Here is a 22,795-nt window from a genome sequence, read left to right as displayed (position 1 = left end):
CAGATGCTTAACGACTGAGTCACCCAGGCGCCCAGAAATCACATTTCTGATGAGCTATTTGTGTTCAGATAAAAACATAGCCATTAATGTCTCTAATTGCCCGGCGTCACCTGAAATCATCCCACACACTGGGTGCGCTGCAGGGACGTTAATTTGGAAAGCGCTGGGCAGACTTTGCCTGCACTCTTGTTTATCTGGAACCCAGAAACGCATGCTCACGCAGGCTGCAGGGAAACTGCCTGAGCGCAGGATACACGTGGGGGTGCACACCGTGGTGCTCGGAGGTCACGCGTGCTCGGCTCCCTGTCCCCGGGAAGCGGACATGCAGACAGAGGGGTGCAGACTGAGAAATGCCTGACCTTCGTCGGTATCTGCAGGAAGCCTCATGCCAGCCCCGTCTCCCGGAGCCAAGGGTGATGTAAGGCTTCCTGGCTTCATTTTATATCCGGCCCTACTGTAAAGAAAAGGGCCGCACGATGGTTTGGACGGCTCCAGCCAACTCCAGCACACGAGAAGCAGCTATCGGAGGGGACATGAGGCCAAACCTGGCGGCTCTGCCTGCCGCCCCACACTCTCGTCTGTCTCACTCTTTTTGAGGATGAATGAGCTAATACGTGTAATGAGATTGGTCCCATGATAGTCACATGGTCAGCGATCGATAATGCTGGGTCGTTACTGTGGGTCAGTCCCCCTGGGGCGGGGGGGGTGCTCTCCAAGCAGGCAAGCTGGGGTTCTCATCGGGACGGATGCCCTGGCAAGGGGAGCCAAGGCCGCAAACCTTCTCGCGGGGCCATCACCGAGGGGGCCCGTCACAGCCGGGCTGCACCTGCCAGGAGCCCGGTGGCTCCTTCCAGCTCCACAGCAGCCTCGTGAGGAAGGACTGTCACTGACCCGTTTAACAGACACGGACTCAGGGGGGCGGTTGCACGAGGTCACGCAGACAGGAGAACTGGGACCGGAGCCTGTGCTCCGACCGCGCTCCGTGTCCCGCAGGCACCCTGCTGGCAAGGGCCCAGGAGGGCCTGACGGCCTGGGGGACAGTGTCCGTGACAACGGGGGGTGCTATGCAGTTATCCAACCAGAGTCAGCAGGGGGAAGGGTGGTTTCTCAAGAGAAACTGGAAATCCATATATTTACACGGAAGTTCTATTTTTCCACATTGGCAGCTAGTTAACATTGTGTAGCCCCCGTACCTGCCAAGCCAAACACGGCCACAGGCGGGGGCCGGCCCAGAGCCCCGAGTCTGTGGTCTCGGAGTTCAGCTGAAACTTCCCAGAGCTCTGACCCCTGTGGTCCCTTCACGGGAGCCCCCGCAAGGGCTGGTGGTCCCGGACACGCCCCCATCACCACAGTTCCGGGGACCCGCGCCGCCTACCTCCTGAACGACCTAAGATCCCCCCGCCGGGAGCCAGAGCAGCGGAGAACCTGTCCCCCAAGAGAAGCCGCTCCCCGCGGGCCGGGGCCCCCCAGCCCTCCTGCCCCGCAGGTCCTCCTAGTGGCCACAGCTGAGCCCGGGCTGTTTTTCATTTAGAGAAACAAACAAGCCTGATGTGTTTATAGGGCTGTCCGAACTCCAGAATGGCTCAGACGCTGGGTTTGTAAACCTGGCCGTGGTTTTGGACCTCAAAACCATTTCTAAAAATTCTGGGTTCTGCAAAGTCCAAAACATATCCCCCCCACCGACATGTTTTTGCCTTGTTAAGCTTTTGTTTTTCTTGGAATGAAGTCCACATGTCCCAAAATTGTGCATGACAAGTTCATCACAACGTTGTTTTGAGAAGGCCGTTGGATGTCCGAACGGCCTTTGCTTTCAGACAGGCTTGCGTTAAACTCTTTCTTTTTTCCCCCAAAATGAAAATTCTCATTCTGCCCGGGGTAACGGAACTTGAAGGCCTGAAGCTGATTTGGACGTCAGACAACTTTTCAGAGGTTTGAAATGCGGCCCAGATACCCGTTGTCTGGACCTCTGATCCTGGGGAGCAGATCACTTTTCACAGGAGGACGAGAAAAGGGCAGAGCCTGCCAAGTGCTCTGCTGCCTACACGCGCTTTGTCCAGGGCGCGCTTCCCGCCACGGGCCCACGGCTCGCTGCAGGGGCGGCCCCCCACCGGCCCCCAGGCCCGGGGATAGAAGAAACCAGCCCAGGGCAGGAGTGTCACAGGCTTGCCCTGCCCAGGGCCACCGTCAACATCCCAGAGTCAGAAATAACGTGGTGGGAGCCACACCACCAATTTACTTCCCACAGAGGCCACGGCCCCGTCCAAGTCCCGATGTGACATCACCGTGTCTATTTCTATGGCGGGTTTTTTTTTTCTTTGCAAGATTAAATAGTTTGCTCTCACATCTCCTCAAGACAGTATTAGCTCTCAGTGTCCAGGACATACCTCTGGTCAGAATCCCAGGCTCCTGCACCCCTCCCCTGCCGCCCCTCCCGCCCACCACCCTGTGTCCACAAAGGCTCTGCACAGCCGTGGGGTTGCACCCCCACCCGCCGGCGCCCACTCACCGTCCGGGTCACACTGTGCTGGGCTGCTGATGCAAGAGGCCTTGTACCTCCCGTAGTAGAGAAGGGTGACTCCTTTGTCCTCTTTGAGGTAAATGCCCTTGTTGACCTTCCCCTCCACGATGTCTACGCAAGAAGAGCGACAACATCGGGCATCAGCGACCATCAGACTTATAAACAACTCACACATCAACACACTGTATTATTTATGTTTATAATATTATGCATCCTATATATTAATATTAACGCTTCATATTTAATATTTAGTCCTAGTTAAGTTAGAAATCATATAACAAGATGTGACTATTAAATAATAAATTGGTCGTATTAATATTTTGTCATCAATTACTACTGTATTTGTATGTACTATGCACCATACTGTAACGACACTCTAATTATTCCATCGGCCGGGGCTGGGTTCCCAGGTGACAGCCTCCTGCTGTCCCGAACTTTAGCTCCGTCCACAGGCTTCAGCAGCGCCTCCTGCCCATCTTCTAAGTGAAACGCTTAGGTACATGTTTGAGCTTGAAGACCACCTAAATAAACTCTTTCTCCCTGTGAGCTCTCATTGGAAGCCCCTAATCCTAGACGTGGGAACCTACAATTCTGCAAGAATCCATGCTCAGACTCTGGGAGAAAATCCCAGGAGAGCCTGCTAGCTCCAGGCGGAGTGGCCATGAGCCCCCGTTGGTGCTCGCTGCTCCGTCCCCCCTTCCGTCTGGCCCCATTCCCATGGCAAACGTCCCTGATGGTGTGAGTGTGGGGTAAATGGTTTACAGGACTGATAGTGAAGACTATAAAAACCAAGTGTGATTAAGCATTTATTGTTCGTTGGGGTCAAAGTCGCCCAGATACCTCCTCTGCTGAAGGCACCTGCCCACTGCCCTTGAGCTGCCACCCAGGGGGAGACATACGGCAGGGCGCTGAGCTCTCGGGGCCTGACGGCTACCCCAGCGCGGGCTTTCCAACGGCCTCTGTCAAGGGGATAACCCACCCAACGGGCCTCCGTGTTCTTCCTTACCATTTTAAACTCTCTATTTTTTGTTTATCTCATTTATAGCTGGGGGTGGGGGGGATCTATATATTACGAAATTAAATGTATTGCAAAATTAACAGCTGCATGATTGAGCTAGGCTGTGTAAACCCCTCAACAAGACTGTCTGACTGGAAAAATGAATTTTGGAAGCCAAACACCTCACAGCTAGAAGGGCAACCAGGCTAGGTGTTGTGCTGAAAACCGTTGACGGCATGACCCCTGAATTATCCTAACTCACTTTCTACACCGCTCGGGGAGACCTCTCCCTTCTGCTTTGAGCTGCGTGGGAAAAATAGGAAACATACGGGCTCTGAGGTTATTAAGTAAGATAATAATTTAACCCTGACTCTACTGGGTGTTTTGTAAGACAGCTTCTAAAAATTAAAGAAAAAAATATCCAGCTACAGAAGACACGCTGATTTTAATGTTTGTAAGAGATCAAATTTTTGGTGAGGTATCTTAAAATCAACTTCAATTTTTCATTCAAAGGGTATGCTTTTCCTCCCCCAAAGAATATACACCATTTAAAAATCCAAACAATTTCTATTTTTAGGAAGTATCTCATGTGTCGGTCTGAAAGCAAGCAGCTGGTTCGGGAGCCCCTGGTCACGTGAAGCTTACATGCATCTTCTAATGCACCGCGGTCGTGGTGCTATCTCTAGACCCAGCTGGAAGCAGGTACTCCCAACACCCCGGGTCTTGGGCCACGTTCTTGGGTATAGGCTTGTTCGCTAGCCAAGACAAAGTGAACTGATATAGAACCAAATCGAACCGGCCTCTAGATTCACTGCAGATCCAAACTCGACCGAACACGGAACAGAAGGATACAAGTGCTCACCTACGGTTGCAGAGAAATTTGAGTAGGCAGAGTCATTGGTACGAACAAAGGTAGAGTTATGGGAAGGAAGCACAGTGAGGTTGTGGGCTCGCAACACTAGGTGGGACGACAAAAGAAAAAGCACAACAAATGAGTGACATGAGCAACGAATGGAACCGGCATATCTCTCAACCTGACGCGCACCGAGAAGCGGTCTTTCACCCGGCAAGCATCTTGGATTTTCTCTCCCAACCTCGCCTCCCCCCCAACACCCCCTGCCCTCCCATGCGCTGGACGCCACTGTGGCCGACACCCTGGCCCCCCAGTCCCCGAGCCAGGGCGCGATGGCTGCTGGCTCTTGCCACAAACGTGGGTTCCAATGTGCCGCGTCCAGCGCCCTCGGATACTTGGTTGAGAGATATGGAACTGAGCTCAGCCGAAAAATGGCCTTAACGAAAGGGTTCATGGTGGTGATGTCACGACTGACGAGCCGGGGACACAGCATGGAGGTGACAGCACAATATCATGACACGTGGACACAACAACAGAGGATTCAGCGACAAATAACACAGCTGCACGAGCACCCGATGGCTGCCAAAGCCATTCAACTGTCCCCGGCAGCAAACCGTGCCGACGGACCCTCCTCTGCTGTCTCTGGAGAAGCCTGAGATGGAACTGAAACGAGCCAGCCGGGCATCGTCACATGAAGAACAGATCCAGGGGCTGCGGTGACACCATCACCATTCGCGTGTTCTGGGACACCCGTGAACACGCTGAGTTCTCGGGAAGTTAACGTGTCGGTCAACAAAATTCAGCCACGACCTAATTGTGTCTTGGTGATGACAGGACTTTACAAGAACTCCCCACAGGTGCAGGTGCTCAAGACACCCAACGTTCCTGGTTTGATCACGGCGGTGAGCCGTGTCGAGGGGTTAGGAGAGGACTAGAAGTATTCGAGCTACTGTTTGAAATAACTACTAAAGGGTTAGTTTCTGTGTCCTGAACAAGGAATTATGTCGACAATGCGTTTCCACTTGGTGGGATGGTCTCTTTTCACAGGCTTTAAAATAAAGGCCCTGAGAAGAGAGATGAGATTGTAACGGGGGGGAAGCAGTCCATTTTCACCCGAGCTGGTCATGCAATGACCTCCACAGGGAGCTTACACCCCTGCGGTGCAGACCATTCCGAGAAAACACAGAGCTCCAGGAGGGTCTTCTGTGTGGCCGCCATGCCTCGCCATGAGCAGGCAGGCAGGAGGGCAAGCTGACGGCCCCCGGGCTGGTCTTGCACAGGTGGGTCCTTCCACCCTCCCAGAGGTCCCTGCTCCTTGACGGCCCCCACTCTGAGGACACCAGTGGCCCAGAGTCCAGCCAGAATGCTTCTCGGTTTACAAATTTTAAGGGAAACATTTTAGAATCTTAGGCGGTGATTTATGGCAGCGCGTGAAGTGTCCGGGGTAAGGAAAATGCCAATGTGCTGGTGTGGAAAGCACAGTAGTCAGCAGTGTGTGGGTGTTTTATAAAAACTCCAGCGCACAGAACCAGAGAGACCCGACGTGAGCTTGTGCGGGGATGGTTGCAACCACCTTGCTGCCTGTCACAGCCACGTGACTTACTCAAGAGCAACAAGGAAATAAAATTAAAATGTAAAAGCATCCCAAGGCACTCAAAACTTGTACTGGGAATGTTTCTTTACTGGAATGGGAGAAAGTGCTCGGGGGCATCTGGGGTTTCTCCTTACGGCAAATGTCTGAATTCGGTCACATAGAGGCTGTATTTTCCGTGGACTTAGGGAGCTTGGGAGCATCTTGGGTGCTGTTCGGTCTTTTCGAGAGAGCTGCCAGTGACGTGTGCAGAGGCCGATCGGTTGGTGGGGTACCCCTGCTGAGTGAACCGGCGACCCCACGAACGTGCACGGCAGTGCTGGTTGGCACGCCCTTCGGCACTCGGCTCAGATGGCCCCCCATTTTGGCAGGCATGCGGATGATGCCAGTTTGGTCTGTCTAGAAAACGTACATCCAGACTCGTAGGCAGACTGACCCACCATCTGCAGCTTCAAGCTTCAAACAGCTGCTTTTGCTTTAAGGTTATTGGGGGGAAGGCACACACGTTAATGATATTTTGAACCACAAGTTCTGTCCTTCCATGATAAAAATATATCAAGGTTCTAGTAAATAAAATACTTTGGGTGAACAGTGACTAGGGGGAAGCTCCCCAACATGTCCTAATCTCCACTAATCTGGCTTCAAAGTGGACGGTGTCCACGCCCGTGTCCCCCGACAGCCCCTGACCCCGCGTCTCCCGTTCCTGCGGCCTCGGGGTCTCTCACCACCCATGTCTACCTCCAGTTGTGTCCTGAAGCTCATGGATCCCATCCACATTTTCCAGCGGCCAGTAATGGGAAGCAGAAGCCAAGACCTCAAACCCTGGGGGGAAGAAAAGAATAAACATGTTAAATCGCCATCAGGATGGAAGAGCCGCTGACCCTCCACACGGTGAGCGGAGGGAAGAGCAACATCACAGCGACTGTGGGATTCGCTGAGGAGGAATCTGAATAAATTCAACACACGCTCTAGGCATAACAGGGCCACACAAGAAGCGTGTCCTTTCGGGTCAGAAGAAAGGCAAGAACAGCCACTATCCCATTATTGCTTTATACAAACACCTCCTTGTTTTATTGTAACAATAACCTGTCAGGTAATTATATTGTTTGCCTATTTGTAGAGACGAGAGGCCGATGCTTCCTCAGAAATCGCCTCACCGGCTGGTTTGAGGGGCAAGGCTCACTCCAAGTCTCCCCAAGATGGCCCCTGGTGTTTCTGCTCTCGCCCTGCTTCCAACATACTAAATGTAACCACTTCAGGATTTCTTTACGACCCTTGTACTTTGAGTAGACAGGATTTCGTGCAGATACGCCCTGTCCTACTCTGCTCGTCCTACTTAATACCCCATGAACTATTTCATGTATTTGCTCCTATCCAGGCTCCGTGGTGGGGTCTGGGGGACAGTCCCAGGGGGCACCACCTCCCCACGCACTCAGCCCCTCGCCTGGCTCCAATCTGCCCCCCAATTAGCTCTCTGTGATTAGTTCCCAGAAGTGGACATAGTGGTCCAGATGACGACATAATCAACCGCCCGAGGGGTCTGCCAGATCGTAGAGAAGTAAAAATTAAAGAAGTTGTCTCTGTGTTATTCATCGTAAAAAAAATGTTTAAAGAGGAGATAATACGACCATTATTTTCAAATGAGGTATGCTTCACAATGAGAATGAAAAAAGGAAACATCCTTACAAATAAGGAAAGAATTTGGTACAATGAAGCCCTGTTACCCACCAGGAAAGAAGTGAGTAAGGAGGTTCATACAGATGTGACCCGCGAAAGTAAACAGCTTCCCCGTATTCAAACGATCACGCGAAAACAGAACGGAAGAAAAGTTCTCTTTTGTAAATGCAGCCCACAAAGGGAAGACATTTAAGTGCAAAAGAATGAGAACCATACAAAATTCTCACAAAGGAAACAATAAAATAATACCGAGGGATGGACGAGCACCCTTGAATAATGAAGAATTTTGTAACCTGTTTTTGGAAAAGAGAACTCAAAATCATAAAAATGTAAACCAACCCTTGAATTCATATATAAACATGAGGAAATTCATTGTAAACATGCTGAGAGATTTTGTGTGAGGGAAAGCTCATTTCGGAGCTTATCAAGAAAAGGAAACAAGCAAGAATAACCCACAAACCTGCACGGGGAGAGCAGCGGGGGCGGGGGACCCGGACCTCACACACAGTGAGGCCTGTCACGAGGTCACAACTACAAAGAGGATCTGGCACTGCGTACGAATAGACAGTTTGGTGGAAAAGACCTGTAAATATCGCCACGCACACGTGAAACTAGCTTATGATAAAAGTGGTCTCTAAGGGCCGCCTGGGGGGCTCAGTCGTTGAGCGTCTGCCTTCGGCTCAGGCCATGATCCCAGGGTCCTGGGATCGAGCTCCCCACTGGGCTCCCTGCTCAGCAGGGAGCCTGCTTCTCCCTCTCCCACTCCCTCTGCTTGTGCTCGCTCTATCTCTCAAATGAATAAAATCTTAAAAAAAATTTAAATTAAAAAAAACTTAAATGTAATAAAAATAAAACAAAAGCTTCTGAGGAAACCAGGTGATACATCTATGTGAATTTTTAAAATATCTCCATACATAAAAATAAATCAAGCTAAATCGAATTGGGGAGTGATGTTTATGTAATACATGGGACAGAAATGTACTGATTTCTTTTTAAAGAAATGTATTAAATTTATTGTATTCATTAAAACTCCCACTATTAAAATTTAAACCAACAACAGAACATTGGGGCAAAGGACATCAACAGGCAGTTCAAAGAAAAAGGAATGAAAATTATTTTTAAATATATGAAAAGACGTTCAACGTTGCTAATAATTTTTAGAGGCATGCTTAGACTCAGTGAGCTCGCCTGTCCCAACTCAGCCAGCTGACTGACGAACAGTTAGAAGTACTAAGTTGGCGAATTCTACCACGTTTTTGGTGGAAGGTGCAGCCTTTCTGGAGGGCAATACCGCAATGACGATACACATTTCAAGTGCACTTTGATCTAGTAATTCAGCTCCTGGAAGTTTGTGCTAGAGATAGACTCACACATGGGATCAGAGAGCTACGCACAGGGGTATTTGTTGCAGGATTTTTTTTTTTATAGTACGGAGAGCAGTGAACAAAGATAATGCTCATCAGCAGAGAGACCAGGTACTAAGGATGGAGCACCTGCATAATGGACCAGGATGTAATTAGGACAAAGCGGATGCACGTGTCCTGATGTGAAATGTTCCTCAAGCTGCATTGTCAAAAAATCAAGGTGAGAGAAAATGTGTTAGTATCAGCTATTTGTGGAAAACACAGCTGTTCAGCCTGCAAGTGGGAAGGGAAGGATGGAAAGGGAGAGAGAGAGATTTTGCATGGATAGCCTAGAAATGGACAGCCGTATTTTAGGGGCGAGGAAACTGAGCAACTGCATGGAAGACATAAGAAGATTTCTATTCCTTTATATTTCTGTTTTATTCAAATGTTTGGACATGCATTCCTTTAAAAACTTAAGACGTGGAGACACGTGACTTCAGCCGATGTCCACCAGAAGTGGATCTACTCTAGCAATGCAATACGGAGACTCTGGAATGTCAAAATCAAAAATACTCATTTCCATTTCTACCATGCTTTTTCCCCCCCTAAAATGTAGGCTATTCATTTTGAAGAGAGAAACATCATTGATTTGTTATTCATCTGGGGCGGGCGGGGCGGGATGGGGGGTGGGGGTCAGAAAAGGGAATGACATCTGTCGTGCCAAGAACAGGTGCGGAATCTGCTTCACAACCCACATCTTCATCCAATCAATGCTGTGGATGGTAAATCCTTCCCTATCATCCCCATTCACTATTGGCCACCATCCGTTCTGGGCAGAAAGGCTGAGAGCATAAAGGGATGGTGGTCTTGTTCGCACAGGAAGCCCCCCGAGCTAGCAAGAGTCTGTGGGAGAAGGGGGTTGGGGTCCACAGACGGCCTGCTATCCCATATCACCGGGCTCCAGACAAGTCCAACACCCCACTGCGTCGCCCCAGACGCCAAGTATGGGCAACACAGATGGTCGGATGGAATGGAGATGCATAGTGGTGGGCTTGCAAACTGAAATGTGCCCGGGGGCCGGGCCCGGATGTTCACGACGGTCTCCCACCTGGGGGCAGCGGAACCACAGCAGGTGCTAGAAACGGGAGCCACTGCGGTGGGGCCGAGGGTCTCCGGGTGGGGGTCGCGGCCCTCTGGGAGGTGTGTGTCCTGTCTGAGGACCAAGCTGCTCCCCAGCCGGTCCCTGTGGCTCTGCAGGGAGGTCTGCTCAGCATGGCCATTTCTCCCGCTTTTAGGGAGAAGTCAGAAACCCAGATTCTGCTGATTCTTTCTTCGAAATCTCCCCAAATCTTCATGTTAGCAATTATGGTGATTATTCTAACTAAAGCATTGCGTGGTGCTAACAAGACGTGCCTAAGAACTAACTTCAACATGTAGGTTCCCCTTTACAACCTCAGGCATAAAAACCCATAGCCCTACAAGTGTCATCAGAACAAGCAAATCTCGTTCTTTTGGGAATAAGAAAGACCCTCTGGGGCTACGTTCCCAAAAAGAAGGTGACCTGAGATGTCCAGGTTATACAAGCACCTTGGTTTCCACCGGATAAACCCCATAAAGACGTGTCTGCGTAGGCAAGACAACAAGCTGATCACGCGGCTCCTTCTGGGACTTCCTGCCCTAATGAATAAATGATGGAGCAAGAGAGCTATTCAGCTGACACCACCACGGTTAGATCGAGCTCTCCAGGAACAATTTCTCATCCCAGTGCAACGTGCTGGACTCAGCCTGGTGCGGACAGCTGATGCCCCGAAGGAGTGTTAACACAGCCCTCCCTTCCTTTCTCCTTTTCAGGTTTTCCTTGGATCCCGCACGCCCGCCCCTTCTCTGTGACTCGTGAGCGGGAACCTCATCCCCTGAGGCTGCAGGAGAGTCCGTCCCGGAGGCCCAGGCCTCGTTGGACACAAGCGGACGCCACGGAGGAAATCAGTCCCCGCCTGCAATGCTCCCCCCGCCGCGAGCACCAGCGCCCCGACCACCGGAGCCTCGGCCCCAGTGACCCCACGCACCAGCACCTCCGCCCTTTCTGCCAACTGCTTACTTGTTCGCCCACAGCACCTACTCGTACTCGAATACTTTTGTTTGTTAATATATTTGCTGTGTCGGGCTCTCTGATGCATCTGTATCACATTCTCGCGTCTAACACGGGGCCTGGGGTGTGTCTGTCTGTCTGCCTACTCCAGATTTTTGCATTTGGATTCTCCCCAATATGGTAATCTTAGTGATAAATTTTTTCAAACTATGTAGGCAGGATAGATGATGAAATGTAATCATGGATAAATGAATGGATAAACAAAGAATATATATATATACTTCTGAAACTATCTATACCCCAAGAACCTCTACTGGTCAAATTTCCATTTGTTCAATAGAGTATAAACATTATTTTTAAAAATTCCATCATGAACACTTCCCTTTGCACGGGGAAGATGAACGAAGTTTCTGCCAGGACCTAGTGGTTCGGACAGCCCCTTGCAGACCATATAACACCGTGGTGGTGACAGATGTTAATTCGCCTTTTTGCAGCAATCATTTTGCAATATGTACAAATATTGAAGCATGACATTGTACATCTGAAACTAAAATGTCAATTACGCCGCAATAAAAAAAATACATAAATAAAGGGAACTGTCGATTTGCACAGAGAAATAACTAGTCTGCAACCAGAGGGAATAATCACCGTAACCACCCGCGTTGGCCTCCCCGACCTCTAAACAGGGCCGTGAGCAGAGCGACCTCGACCTCCCGGAGCCGGGCCGGAACTAGCAGCTCCGTATACCCGAGGCCTGGGAATGGCTGGATAACGGAGTCGTGTAAGGTCCCTTTTCCTCATTAGAGAAGTTATCTAAACGGCATGTGGGTAAACTTTTTAAATGCCCTACAATTTCTTGGCCGGCGCCGTTTATGGGTTTAGGTCTATCAACCATCGCGCTTCCCAGCACCGTCCTCAGAACGGAGCAAAGACTCAGCGGCCTGGGGCCAGAGGAAAGGCTTAATGCTGTCACTTCTCCACGGTCAGAGAGAGAGAGAGAGAGGAGAGTGTGGACAGACGAGCCGAGGACGTCGCCCCCGGGGCCGCCGCGCAGCAAGCCGGCCGACCTCGCGGATTCCTCTCACCCTCGACCTGCGGCACAGGGTCAGGCCCAGGCTGGCTGAGCGTGTCCTGCGCGGGAGGCAGTGGGCTCGGTCACAGCAAGACGGGGACGCCTTGCGAGCCCCAGCACGACCTTAAGGGGGCAAGTCTGGAGCGGCCGCGGCAGAAACAGGGGGCCCTGCTGGAGGCTGGCCCCGAGTCCGTGCACACCTCCCGCTCGGCACCTACCACGCTCTCGTGGCCCCCGAGCGCCCTTACGTGTCCGAGCCCACCGCCACCTTGTACCCTGCGACCTCGGCACACCCCCTGCTCCTGCCTGCAGGAGGGTGCGGGCTCCGTCAGGGGACGCGCTGGGGGCCCCACAGAATGTGCAAGAGTGCCCGCTAGGCTGCTCCGTGATCCTCGGAATTCGGGGTGACAATTTACGGAGCCGTTCCCTGCGGGGCGGGCATCTGGGTGCTTTGCAAACACTCCCCCTTCAGGAACGGGGTCCCCGCACGTCTGTGTGTCTGTGAGCCGGAGCCCTTGACGGGCGCTGGGCTGGGCTGGGCCTTCCCCACCGGGGCTCCTCCCGGGACCCTGCGGCTGGCACCCCAGCAGCAGGAGGGAAGGCGGCCTCATGGGGCGGGTGCGGCAGGAACCGCGGGGGTCGGACCTCCCTGCGGGATGTGGACGTAAGGACGAGAGAGAGGAGGGAGAGGAGGGAGAGAGAGGAGGGGAGACAGAGACACAGAGAGAGAGAGACAGAGAGACAGAGTGAGAGACACAGAGAGACAGAGAGTGAGACAGAGAGAGACAGAGAGACAGAGAGAGATAGTGAGAGACAGAGTGGGAGAGAGAGAGACAGAGTGAGACAGAGATAGTGAGAGACAGAGTGGGAGAGAGAGACAGAGTGAGACAGAAAGTGAGAGACAGAGAGAGTGAGAGACAGAGACACAGACAGAGAGAGAGAAGAACAGAGAGACAGAGAGACAGAGACTGAGACACAGAGACAGAGAGAGACACAGAGAGAGACACAGAGAGAGAGGGAAACACAGAGAGACAGAGAGAGAGGAACAGAGAGAGACAGAGTGGGAGAGAGAGACAGAGAGAGTGAGAAAGTGAGAGAGAGTGAGTGACAGAGACACAGAGTGAGAGACAGAGTGAGAGATAGTGAAAGAGACAGAGAGTGAGAGACAGCGAGAGTGAGAGTGAGACACAGAGAGAGACACAGAGAGTGAGACACAGAGAGAGAGACAGAGAGAGTGAGAAAGTGAGAGACTGAGTGAGACACAGAGTGAGAGACAAAGTGAGAGACAGAGACAGAGAGAGACAGTGAGGAAGAGTGGGAGATAGAGTGAGAGAGACAGAGTGAGAAAGTGAGAGAATGACAGAGACACAGAGTGAGAGACAGTGACACAGAGAGAGACAGAGAGAGTGAGAGACAGAGACAGAGAGACAGAGTGAGACAGAGACACAGAGAGAGACAGAGAGAGACACAGAGAGTGAGAAAGACAGTGAGAGAGACAGAGTGAGAAAGAGTGAGAGACAGAGAGTGAGAGACAGAGAGAGACAGAGAGAGTGAGAGAGAGACAGCGTGAGAGACAGTGAGAAAGTGAGTGAGTGACAGAGACAGAGAGAGACAGAGTGAGTGAGAGATAGTGAGACAGAGAGTGAGAGACAGCGAGAGTGAGAGACAGTGAGAGAGACAGAGACAGTGAGACAGAGACACAGAGAGACAGAGACACAGAGACACAGAGAGTGAGAGACAGAGACACAGAGTAAGACAGAGACACAGAGTGACAGTGAGAGACAGAGTGAGAGTGAGAGACAGAGACACAGAGACACAGTGAGAGACAGAGACACAGAGACAGAGTGAGAGAGACAGAGTGAGAGACAGAGTGAGAGAGACAGAGAGGGAGAGACAGAGAGGGAGAGACAGAGAGGGAGAGACAGAGTGAGAGAGTGAGAGTGAGACAGAGAGTGAGAGAGTGAGACACAGAGAGTGAGACACAGAGTGAGACTGAGAGAGTGAGACTGAGAGACAGAGTGAGAGACAGAGAGACAGTAACAGTGAAACAGTGAGATAGAGACAGAGGCAGAGAGAGACAGAGAGACAGAGACAGTGAGAGAGAGAGAGACAATGAGACAGAGATAGTGAGAGACAGGCAGAGAGACAGATAGAGACAGAGACAGAGACAGTGAGACCGACACAGAGACAGTGAGAGACAGGGAGATGGAGACAGAGAAACAGAGACAGTGAGACAGTGAGAGATAGAGATAATGAGAGACAGAAACAGTGAGACAGAGACAGAGAGATAGAGATAGTGAGAGACAGAGGGAGAGAGACAGATACAGAGACACAGAGAGATATACACAGAGACAGTGAGAGACATACAGAGAGACAGAGACACAGAGGCTGACAGACACAGAGAAAAGGAAGGAGTGGGGAGGGGAAGGGGAAGGAAGAAAACGCAAGCAGTAGGGTTTCGTCCACTGGGGAACACCCACGGTCGTGTCTGGGGTGCGTCCACCTCTGTCCTTATGGTCAAGGAGGAGGAGGAGAAGGAGAGGTGATGAAGCGTCCAGAGCATGGCGGGGGAGGGGAGGAGGAGAGACCCCGAGACACGGGAAGGGAGACAGGAAGGGAGCCCGTGGGCATGGACGTCGGTAAGAAGGCTGAGCAGCTCCAGCTCTCCGCGTGGGCTTGTGTGCTCACTGCCGTCCACGTTCGTCCGCCACCATGCTGTGTCCGCGGTGCTAGTCACGGAGGAAGCTAAGTCAGCTTCCACCCGAGGTTAGGGGGTGAGAGGAGCAACGCTTCCATGTGGAGCAGAGACTGAATTCAAACTGCTCCTTGCAGCTGAGGGCCAAGGGTCCAGGTGCACACGTGTGCATGCGTGTGCACAGGTGTGGGGGGTAGGTTTGGACGTGTGTGCATACATGTGGGTATGTGTACAAGGGAGTGGCTGTGTGCGCGTGTGGGTGTGTGTACCTGAGTGTGGGTGTGTGTGCACGCGTGTGGGTGTGTACATGGGTGTGGGTGTGTGTACCTGAGTGTGGGTGTGTGTGCATGCGTGTGGGTGTGTGCATGCGTGTGGGTGTGTGTGTGCATGTGTGTGGGTGTGGGTGCATGCATGTGGGTGTGTGTACATGGGTGTGGATGTGTGTGCATACATGTGGGTGTATGTACAAGGGAGTGGGTGTGCACACGTGTGGGTGTGTGTACCTGAGCGTGGGTGTGCATAAGTGTGGGTGTGTGTACCTGAGTGTGGGTGTGTGTGCATGCATGTGGGTGTGTGTACCTGGGTGTGATCTGTGTGCATGCGTGTGGGTGTGTGTGCATGTGTGGGTGTGTACCTGAGTGTGGGTGTGTGCATGCGTGTGGGTGTGTGTGCATGCGTGTGGGTGTGTGCATGCGTGTGGGTGTGTGCATGCGTGTGGGTGCAATGTGTGTGCATACATGTGGGTGTGTACCTGGGTGTGATGTGTGTGCATGCATGAGGGTGCATGCACGTGGATGGCTGTGGATACGTGTGTGGGTGCAACGTGGCCAGGGTATGATCTGGAACCGCTTCCCGGCTCCCTTTCCCACCGGGCAGCAGCCTGCGTCTTGGAGGCCGCCCTACCCCCCGTCTGCCCGCTGACACCTTCCCTCACTCCTGTGCACTAGAAAACCAGCAGGAGCCCGGCCCCGGCGGGAAGGGGAGCGCCTCGGGGGCAGACACACACGCTCCTCAGTGTGATGCCTGTGTCCACACTCTGGGGAAAGAGGAGCGCACAGAAACTCACGGCCTTCACACCTTTTCCAACAGACTTAACTTGGGCGTGCGGGTGAAGAGAAACAGCAACACCTGCCACAGAAACGGGGAGTCCAGGTGGTGAGCCCGCCTTGCCGGATCACCCACAAAGGAGACGTGTCGGTCCAGCCCCATGACGGAGGCCCTGGCACTCTCCGCAGAGGCTGGCCTTGTACCTGGGTGGCCCGGGGGTGCTGCTGTGCCCACAGGTTCTGGATGGTGCCCGGAAGGGGCTGGGCTACAGGGGACAGTGGCCGGTGGGAGCTCTGAGTCAGAGGCGTGCTCTTCAATGGGTCAGGGTTTGTTCGCATGGCTCTCGAGGACGGGCTCAGGGACCTCGACGGGTTCCTCACCCCCACACACAGGCAGCCAGGAGGCCCAGGGCACCGCGGCCCCGGGGGGTTCCCGCTGCTCACCAGGCCCCCTCCTTCCACACGCCTGCACCTGCGACGCGGCCACACCACTCGGGGACAGCTTGCAGACGGGGACTCGCCTTGGCCCACGGACAGTGAGCTGGGACGGGGACAAAGAGGACGGAGCCCTAAGTCAGCATGAAGACACACGGCGGGAATTAGGACAGCACCTTCCCTTCATCGTAAGATGGCAGTGACCGAGAGCCCGAGCCCTGCGGGCGGCAGCCGCACCTGGAGGCACCAAGGTGTGACCCCAGGATGAGCAGAGCGCCAGGAGACGAAAGGCAGGGCCGGGGCGGGCGGAGCGGGGCAGAGGGCGCGCGGAGGGGCCGCCCTCCACTGGCCGTGGAGACGAGCGAGCGAGCGAGCGACGCGCGTGGGGAGCCCCGAGCCAGGCAGGAAGAGCACAGGAGGACGCTCCCTTACCTGGATGGGCCGGCGACCTGGAGAAGGCTCCGCGCACCTGCACACAAAGACCAGAGGGTCAGACACGGCGGGGCAGCCGCCGGCAGAAAGCTCTAGTCCGACCCCAGACAGAGCGGCTCGGAGACGTTACCTGGAAATCCCAAAAGATCAGTAGCAGCCAGGGGTGCCCGCCCCAGAGCAGCCCCCTCATGGCTGCCCAGGGGTCAGGGTGCCACCCGAGCCCCGGTCCTGAGGGTCTGCTGCCCAGCAAGCGCCCTAACTTTCACTTCCCCGGGAAAGGGACATTTTCACAGGTTCCGGAAAGAAAAGATCTGCTTCTCCTTAGTGTGGGGAACGCGGCCGTCCTGAGAGCTCACGGGCGTCTCTCCCTTGTGCTGAGAATGTTCGGGGCCCGGCGTCCCGGGAGGGCAGCCCCCTGCCGGCCGCCGCTCACAGAGCCCCGCGGGGCCGTCCGCCGCCGTCGGGCTGGCCTGGCTCTCAGGAGTCTCAGTCTGTCTCCGTCCGGGCTTGGCGATCGGACCCCTCGCTCCTTCCCTGAAGTGGGCAGAGCGAGAAGACCCTCGGGGGCGCCGGGTCCCGGCGCTCCTGCCCGGCCTGGCCCGTGTGTGCGCTGACTCAGCCCGACGCCCCGCCGGCCCAGCTCTGGGTGGAGAGGCAATGATGTCAGGCTCTCTCCTCAAACTTTGTTCTGGTCGGCTTCTCTATTTATACCCCTCGCTGCCGCGTCCTTCCTGGGTCCTAACACCGGGCTGTTGAGAACAACTGGCCGACCAGACAGGCACGGGCATCCCCGGAGATCAGATGCTTCCCGCCCGCACCCTCCGGGGCAGAGCGAATGTTCCTAACGAGAGATCGGACAACAAACCATGAACCGTGTTGACAGCTGAGGCTTGTTTGTCCGAAGGCAGAAAGGTGATACACAGGTGGCAAAGGAAAACAAATCACACCCACGTGCCCCCAGAGGAGTGCTGACCACATGCTTCTCTTTAACCCTTTCAGAGGCAGGTGAAAGCTATGGGATTTTTTACAGGGTCCTCCGTGGAATCACGCCAAACCCCATATCCACCAGCATCCAGGATCCTGCTCTCCAGGGGATAACAGAGTCAAACCCTGAGCCTCAGTTTACTCAAGACCAAATGTTTATCCAATCTACCCCAAATCCACACTCACACGCACACTCACTCACACACATGCTCACACGCACATGCTCACACACACAACTCACACACACGTGCTCGCACTCACATGTTCACAGACACACTCACACACGTACTCAAGCTCACACTCACACACACGCTCACTCACTCATGCACGTGCTCACTCACATGCACATGCTTGCACTCACACACACATGCGCTCTCACACGTACGTGTTCATGCTCACAGGCTCACGTGCATGTGCTCACACGCACTGCTCACACACACGTTCACACTCACACGCACATGCTTGCACTCACACGTTCACAGACACACATGTGCTCAAGCTCACACTCATGCACGTACTCACACGCTCAGAGACTCATGCACGTGCTCACTCACATGCACATGCTTGCACTCACTCATGCATGCGCTCTCTCACACGTACGTGTTCATGCTCAAGGCTCACGTGCATGTGCTCACACACTGCTCACACAGACATGTTCACACTCACACACACTGCTCACACTCACACACGATCACAGCACTGTAGTTTGCTCTGCGGTCTGACCCACGCTCACCTCGCTGAGCCGTCTCCAGCACCTGTGAGCTGCGTGCTCTCAGGCAACTTACTGACCCTCCCTGTGCTTGACCCCTTGTCTCCGGGATGGAGGCCGCAGTTCCTACCCCACCGGTCATAAGGAGAAACGAGGTGACGCATACGAGGCCCCAAGGGGACTACGTAACACTCCATAATGCTCGCCAGGAGAAAATGTCACTCAATAAATGTCAGCCGCGATGCTGGTTCTAAAGTAGACAAGAACACCCATGAAATGCTAGCCAAGAGCATCGTCCCCTTCGTCCTGACTTTAAATGGAATAAAGTCCTGAATCCAAGCACTTCCTAAAGAGGATACAAAAATGCCTCCCAGTCTCCATGGGAGAGGGAAAAACCCAAACAGGATGTCGAATGGGAGGTGTCTGTAACACGGGGGGCAGCGCCCTAGCCTCCGAGGGCCGCCAGCCCTGAGCCTCCCCGCGTGGCTGCAGAAGGTTCCAGATCACCGCTGGGAGCAATGCCTCCCTCACGCACTGGCGAGCCCTGAGCTCCAGCACTCGGGCGTTTAAACAGTGACTTGACCCTCCTGCCTGGGCTGACCGCCCATGTCCTCGGGGTCAGCAGGCTGCTTCCACAGGGACGCGGCGGCGGGCGCTCCTCCCGGGCCTTCACTGCACACCGCTCAACGGACCTCTCTCTGTGCCGACCTCTCCCGTTTCCACGGCTGAACAAAGCCAGGATGTGCCCCTTTTAATCTCGGAAGTGCCATCAGATCACGGAGGCACCCAGCTCAATGGCAGTAATAAACACTGCAGATAAAGCAGATCGGGCAGCCTGCCCCCAGGTGTCTACACTCACCCGGGACTGGCGTCAGATTCGAACCCCAGACCACGCGCTTGTGCTAATTCACATCACCTGTCCCACGTCTGCTCCCGATGTTGAGATGAGCCCACCTTCATCCAAAGCGGCGTTTCCAGGGCCGAGCAGACTTGGAGGTGGCGCGGGCGGGCTCAGGGCCGGGGCCGCAGCACGGTGGGCCCCGGTGAGGCTCCGGCCGTTCCCGGACAGCGTCCTGGCCCCGGGGCTCCCGCCCCCATGCCCTCCCTGCTCGTTCCCTCCCCGTCACTTCTCCCTGCCTGATGTCCTTTACGCCTTCAGCCCTCATTCCGCTGCTGTCGGTGTCCCCCACCGCAACGCAAGCCCCGTGGGAACAGGGACGTCCTTCCTCATCCTCAGCCCCGGGAACAGGGCTCAGCACTTTCCCCTGGTTTTGCCGAGCTGTCAGACACCCTGCTGCGCCGTGTAAGTCCAGGGTGTACGCGTGCTGGTTTGACTCACATCTAAAATGACCATCTCTCTTCTAGAGACACACACAAAGGGAAGGAAAAACAATGTTCCTTCCTCGTCCTGAGAACGCTTAGGGTCTGCTCTCCACAACGATCCCATAAAGCACACGGTAATGTCACCACACTGTGAGCGCATCCCCGGAGCTTATCTGTCTCACACGTGCGGACCGTGTGAGCACCTTCTCCACTCCTCCCCATCCCACCACCTCTGGTAGCCCCACACCTGATCCTTGTTCCAGGAGTTTGGGGCTTTGTTCTGTTCTGAGTCCCCCGTAAGGGAGATCATACGGCATTTGCCTCTTTCTGACTTATTCCCCCCCGCATAATGCTTGTCGGCTGAGCCACGTTGCATTGCATCCACATCCCACGTCTCCTGGACCCGTTCACCCACTGATGGACACAGGCTGGTTCTGCGTCTCGGCCACTTTACGTAACGCTGTAATGAACATGGGGACGCAGGTGTCTTTTCAACGGAGTTCTTGTTTCCTTGGGATGTATTCCCAGAAATAGAATTGCTGGATCATATAGCCTAGTACTTAATAGGTATTCAATATTAATATTTTCTGAATGAGTGCCTGTGTGTTTGACTTAGAAAATTTTTGTCATACTTTGGTAGAAGTATATCAGGTTTGTATTGAGGTAGATGTTAATTAAATGTTTTCAATGGGACCTTAACATCACTGATATGTGGAATCTAAATATACTCGTAGAAACATGGTAGAATGGGTTTGGCGGGGGCCAAAGATGAGTAAGGTCTGAGGACCTACTATGCGACATGGTGACTATAGTTGATAATAGCATGTGGTGTAATTGAAATTTGCTACAAGAGTAGAACCTAAGTGTTCTCACCAATAAATAAATAAATAAATATATAAGCAAATAAGCCAGGTGTGAGGTGATGGACAGGTTAATTAATTATTGTGAGAATCCCTTCGTCTATATATGTATCAAACATGTATGTATCCAATCATCACTTCATATACTTTAAATATAACCATCTTATTTGTCGATTATACCTTAATAAAGCTGAAAAGAGAAGAAAAAGAAATGACCCTAGGTCCTCATCAGGCTCTATATTCAGTAAGTGTTTCCAGGGATGAAGCAAAGCATGATGCTGGCTGAAGGTGGAGACATAACTGGGTGGCTCACACAGGGACGGCAGGTGCCAAGCGGACACGTGTCCTCGTGTCCGCAGGAGGACAGCCTGGGACCTCACGAAGCGCATGAGGAGCTGCCCAGGTGCTTAGGAGGTTGGAAAGTCTGTGCAGACTGCTAGTTCTTAACACTCATTCTCTTCACCCCGTAATGGCCCCTCCCCCAGCCACACCGCCTTCCAGAAACCAGCAGATCTGTGAGAAGCTGCCCCAGCTGCGCGTGTCCCATGTGGCCAGACTCGGCCGTGTGTTAGGGTGTGCGGGCAGCACACGGGTGCTATAGAAACTGAGGGGGTTAGAGAGCTGGGGGTGAACCCAGCCAGGATGTGGCGCACAGGAGTCAGGGAATTCTTCCTCTTAAGGGAATGAAGAACATTCTGGAAAAAGCTGTGAAATGGGCTAGCACCTGGATGCAGCGTGGGGTGCATCATGGCATGGACACGCAGTATCCCTGCTGGTCCAGGTCCTGGCCCCTTCTGTCATGAAAAGCATGTGTCTTCTTCTGCAGAACACTTTCTTCACCCGCCCACGTGCTCGCATTGGGACTGCGGGTCCCACGGTGGGCACGGGACCGGGAGGAACCTTCACGGCACCTCCAAGCCCCGGGCCCTGTGACTGTCCGTGGGTATGCGGGGGACCTACCTGATATCACTGGTGCCTTCCCTGGGACAGATACCAACCTTGGGAGAGAAGGCTCTCCTCCCCCACTGGAGCTGCTAACCCAGAACGACCTTAAATTATGGCTGTTGATGCCCATTTTTTCTCACTACAAAGGAAAGAATTACCAACAGTAGAAAAAACTGGGCAAACTGAAAAATGGGCAAGGGAGAGATTTGATGGCATCAGCTGAGCCCCTGGATCCCACTATACCTAAAGCCAGTTCACTGACAGGCACCAGTAAATGCACGTTTGGGCTCAAGCAGTTATGAGCTTGGTTTCTGTCCCTTGCAATTAAGAGTCCTGGCCAATTCGAGAAACCGCAGTAATTTGGCATTCAGCGAAACGTGGGTACAAGAGGGAAAGTGGCAGGAGCCGGGGCTGGAGGGAAGAGATTCTCCACCCTGCTGGCCTGGGTCCTGCATGCCTCCCCTTCACCTCCCAGCCTCACGTGTTGGTCCTGCCATGTTTGGACGATCAGCGACATGCTGGCTTCCAGCAGCCTCACTCCCAACAGCGATCCTCCTGTGGCCAGCGTGGGCCTCTCCCACCCCCCGAACACAGGCATAAGCATGCAGAAGTGAGGGTGCTTAATGAGCACCGCTGAGCAGGGAGTAGAGACCCATTGGATAAACATGGCCCCTTCCTTCCATCTAGGTAGCACCTCAAGTCACCTTGAGCTGACGACCCCACCTGCCTGCTTACTCCCCCTATAACACCTTTGCCCCTGGATTCATACCCAAGTACATGCACACGTAAGTCTCTGCCTCAGGCTCTGCTTCCAGAGAACCAGGGATAAGACCGTCCGCCGGGCATGTCGGTCCCATGGTCTCAGGCATCAAGAGTCAGTGACAACTCTGCTGGGATGCACACGGGGGAACTTTGGGGGATAAAGAAACTTTAGTTGGTGAGGAGTATTTCCAGCAGGAAGATGCGTGGCAGACATTGCTAATGGCCCTTTTCCTCCTTCGTTCTCTCTATGCAGAATCCCAAGTGTATTTGATTAATTCAAGTGTATTTGAGCTCAGTTAAAAATGATCACTTCCCACAGATGGCCAACAGACACATGAGAAGATGCTCAACATCACTCATCACCAGGGAAATGCAAGTCAAAACCGCCATGAGATACCACCTCACACCTGTCAGGATGGCTAAAATCAACATTTCAAGAAACAACAGGTGTTTCTCCACAG

At 53.4% G+C, this 22,795-nt stretch overlaps 1 protein-coding gene across 2 annotated transcripts in view; it reads right to left on the bottom strand.

Moving 5' to 3' along the window:
- ADGRD1 (adhesion G protein-coupled receptor D1) overlaps nucleotides 1-17,408 on the bottom strand; it is a 125,766-nt gene extending 108,358 nt beyond the window's left edge. The window contains exons 1-5 of one of the 2 annotated variants that reach the window (XM_036106521.2): nucleotides 16,882-17,408; nucleotides 16,752-16,788; nucleotides 6,698-6,781; nucleotides 4,378-4,473; nucleotides 2,507-2,629 (exon numbers count right to left, since the gene is read on the bottom strand). In XM_036106521.2, the coding sequence (XP_035962414.1) occupies nucleotides 2,507-2,629; nucleotides 4,378-4,473; nucleotides 6,698-6,781; nucleotides 16,752-16,788; nucleotides 16,882-16,941 (400 nt within the window). In that variant the 5' untranslated portion in view covers nucleotides 16,942-17,408. The remainder of the gene's footprint in view (nucleotides 1-2,506; nucleotides 2,630-4,377; nucleotides 4,474-6,697; nucleotides 6,782-16,751; nucleotides 16,789-16,881) is intronic. The other variant, XM_036106522.2, reaches the window with a different exon arrangement.
- Nucleotides 17,409-22,795: the final 5,387 nt, after the last annotated feature.

This window comes from Halichoerus grypus, chromosome 13, assembly GCF_964656455.1.
Source record: "Halichoerus grypus chromosome 13, mHalGry1.hap1.1, whole genome shotgun sequence".
Taxonomy (NCBI): Eukaryota; Metazoa; Chordata; class Mammalia; order Carnivora; family Phocidae; genus Halichoerus; species Halichoerus grypus.
This window is presented reverse-complemented; position numbering and strand designations above follow the sequence as displayed.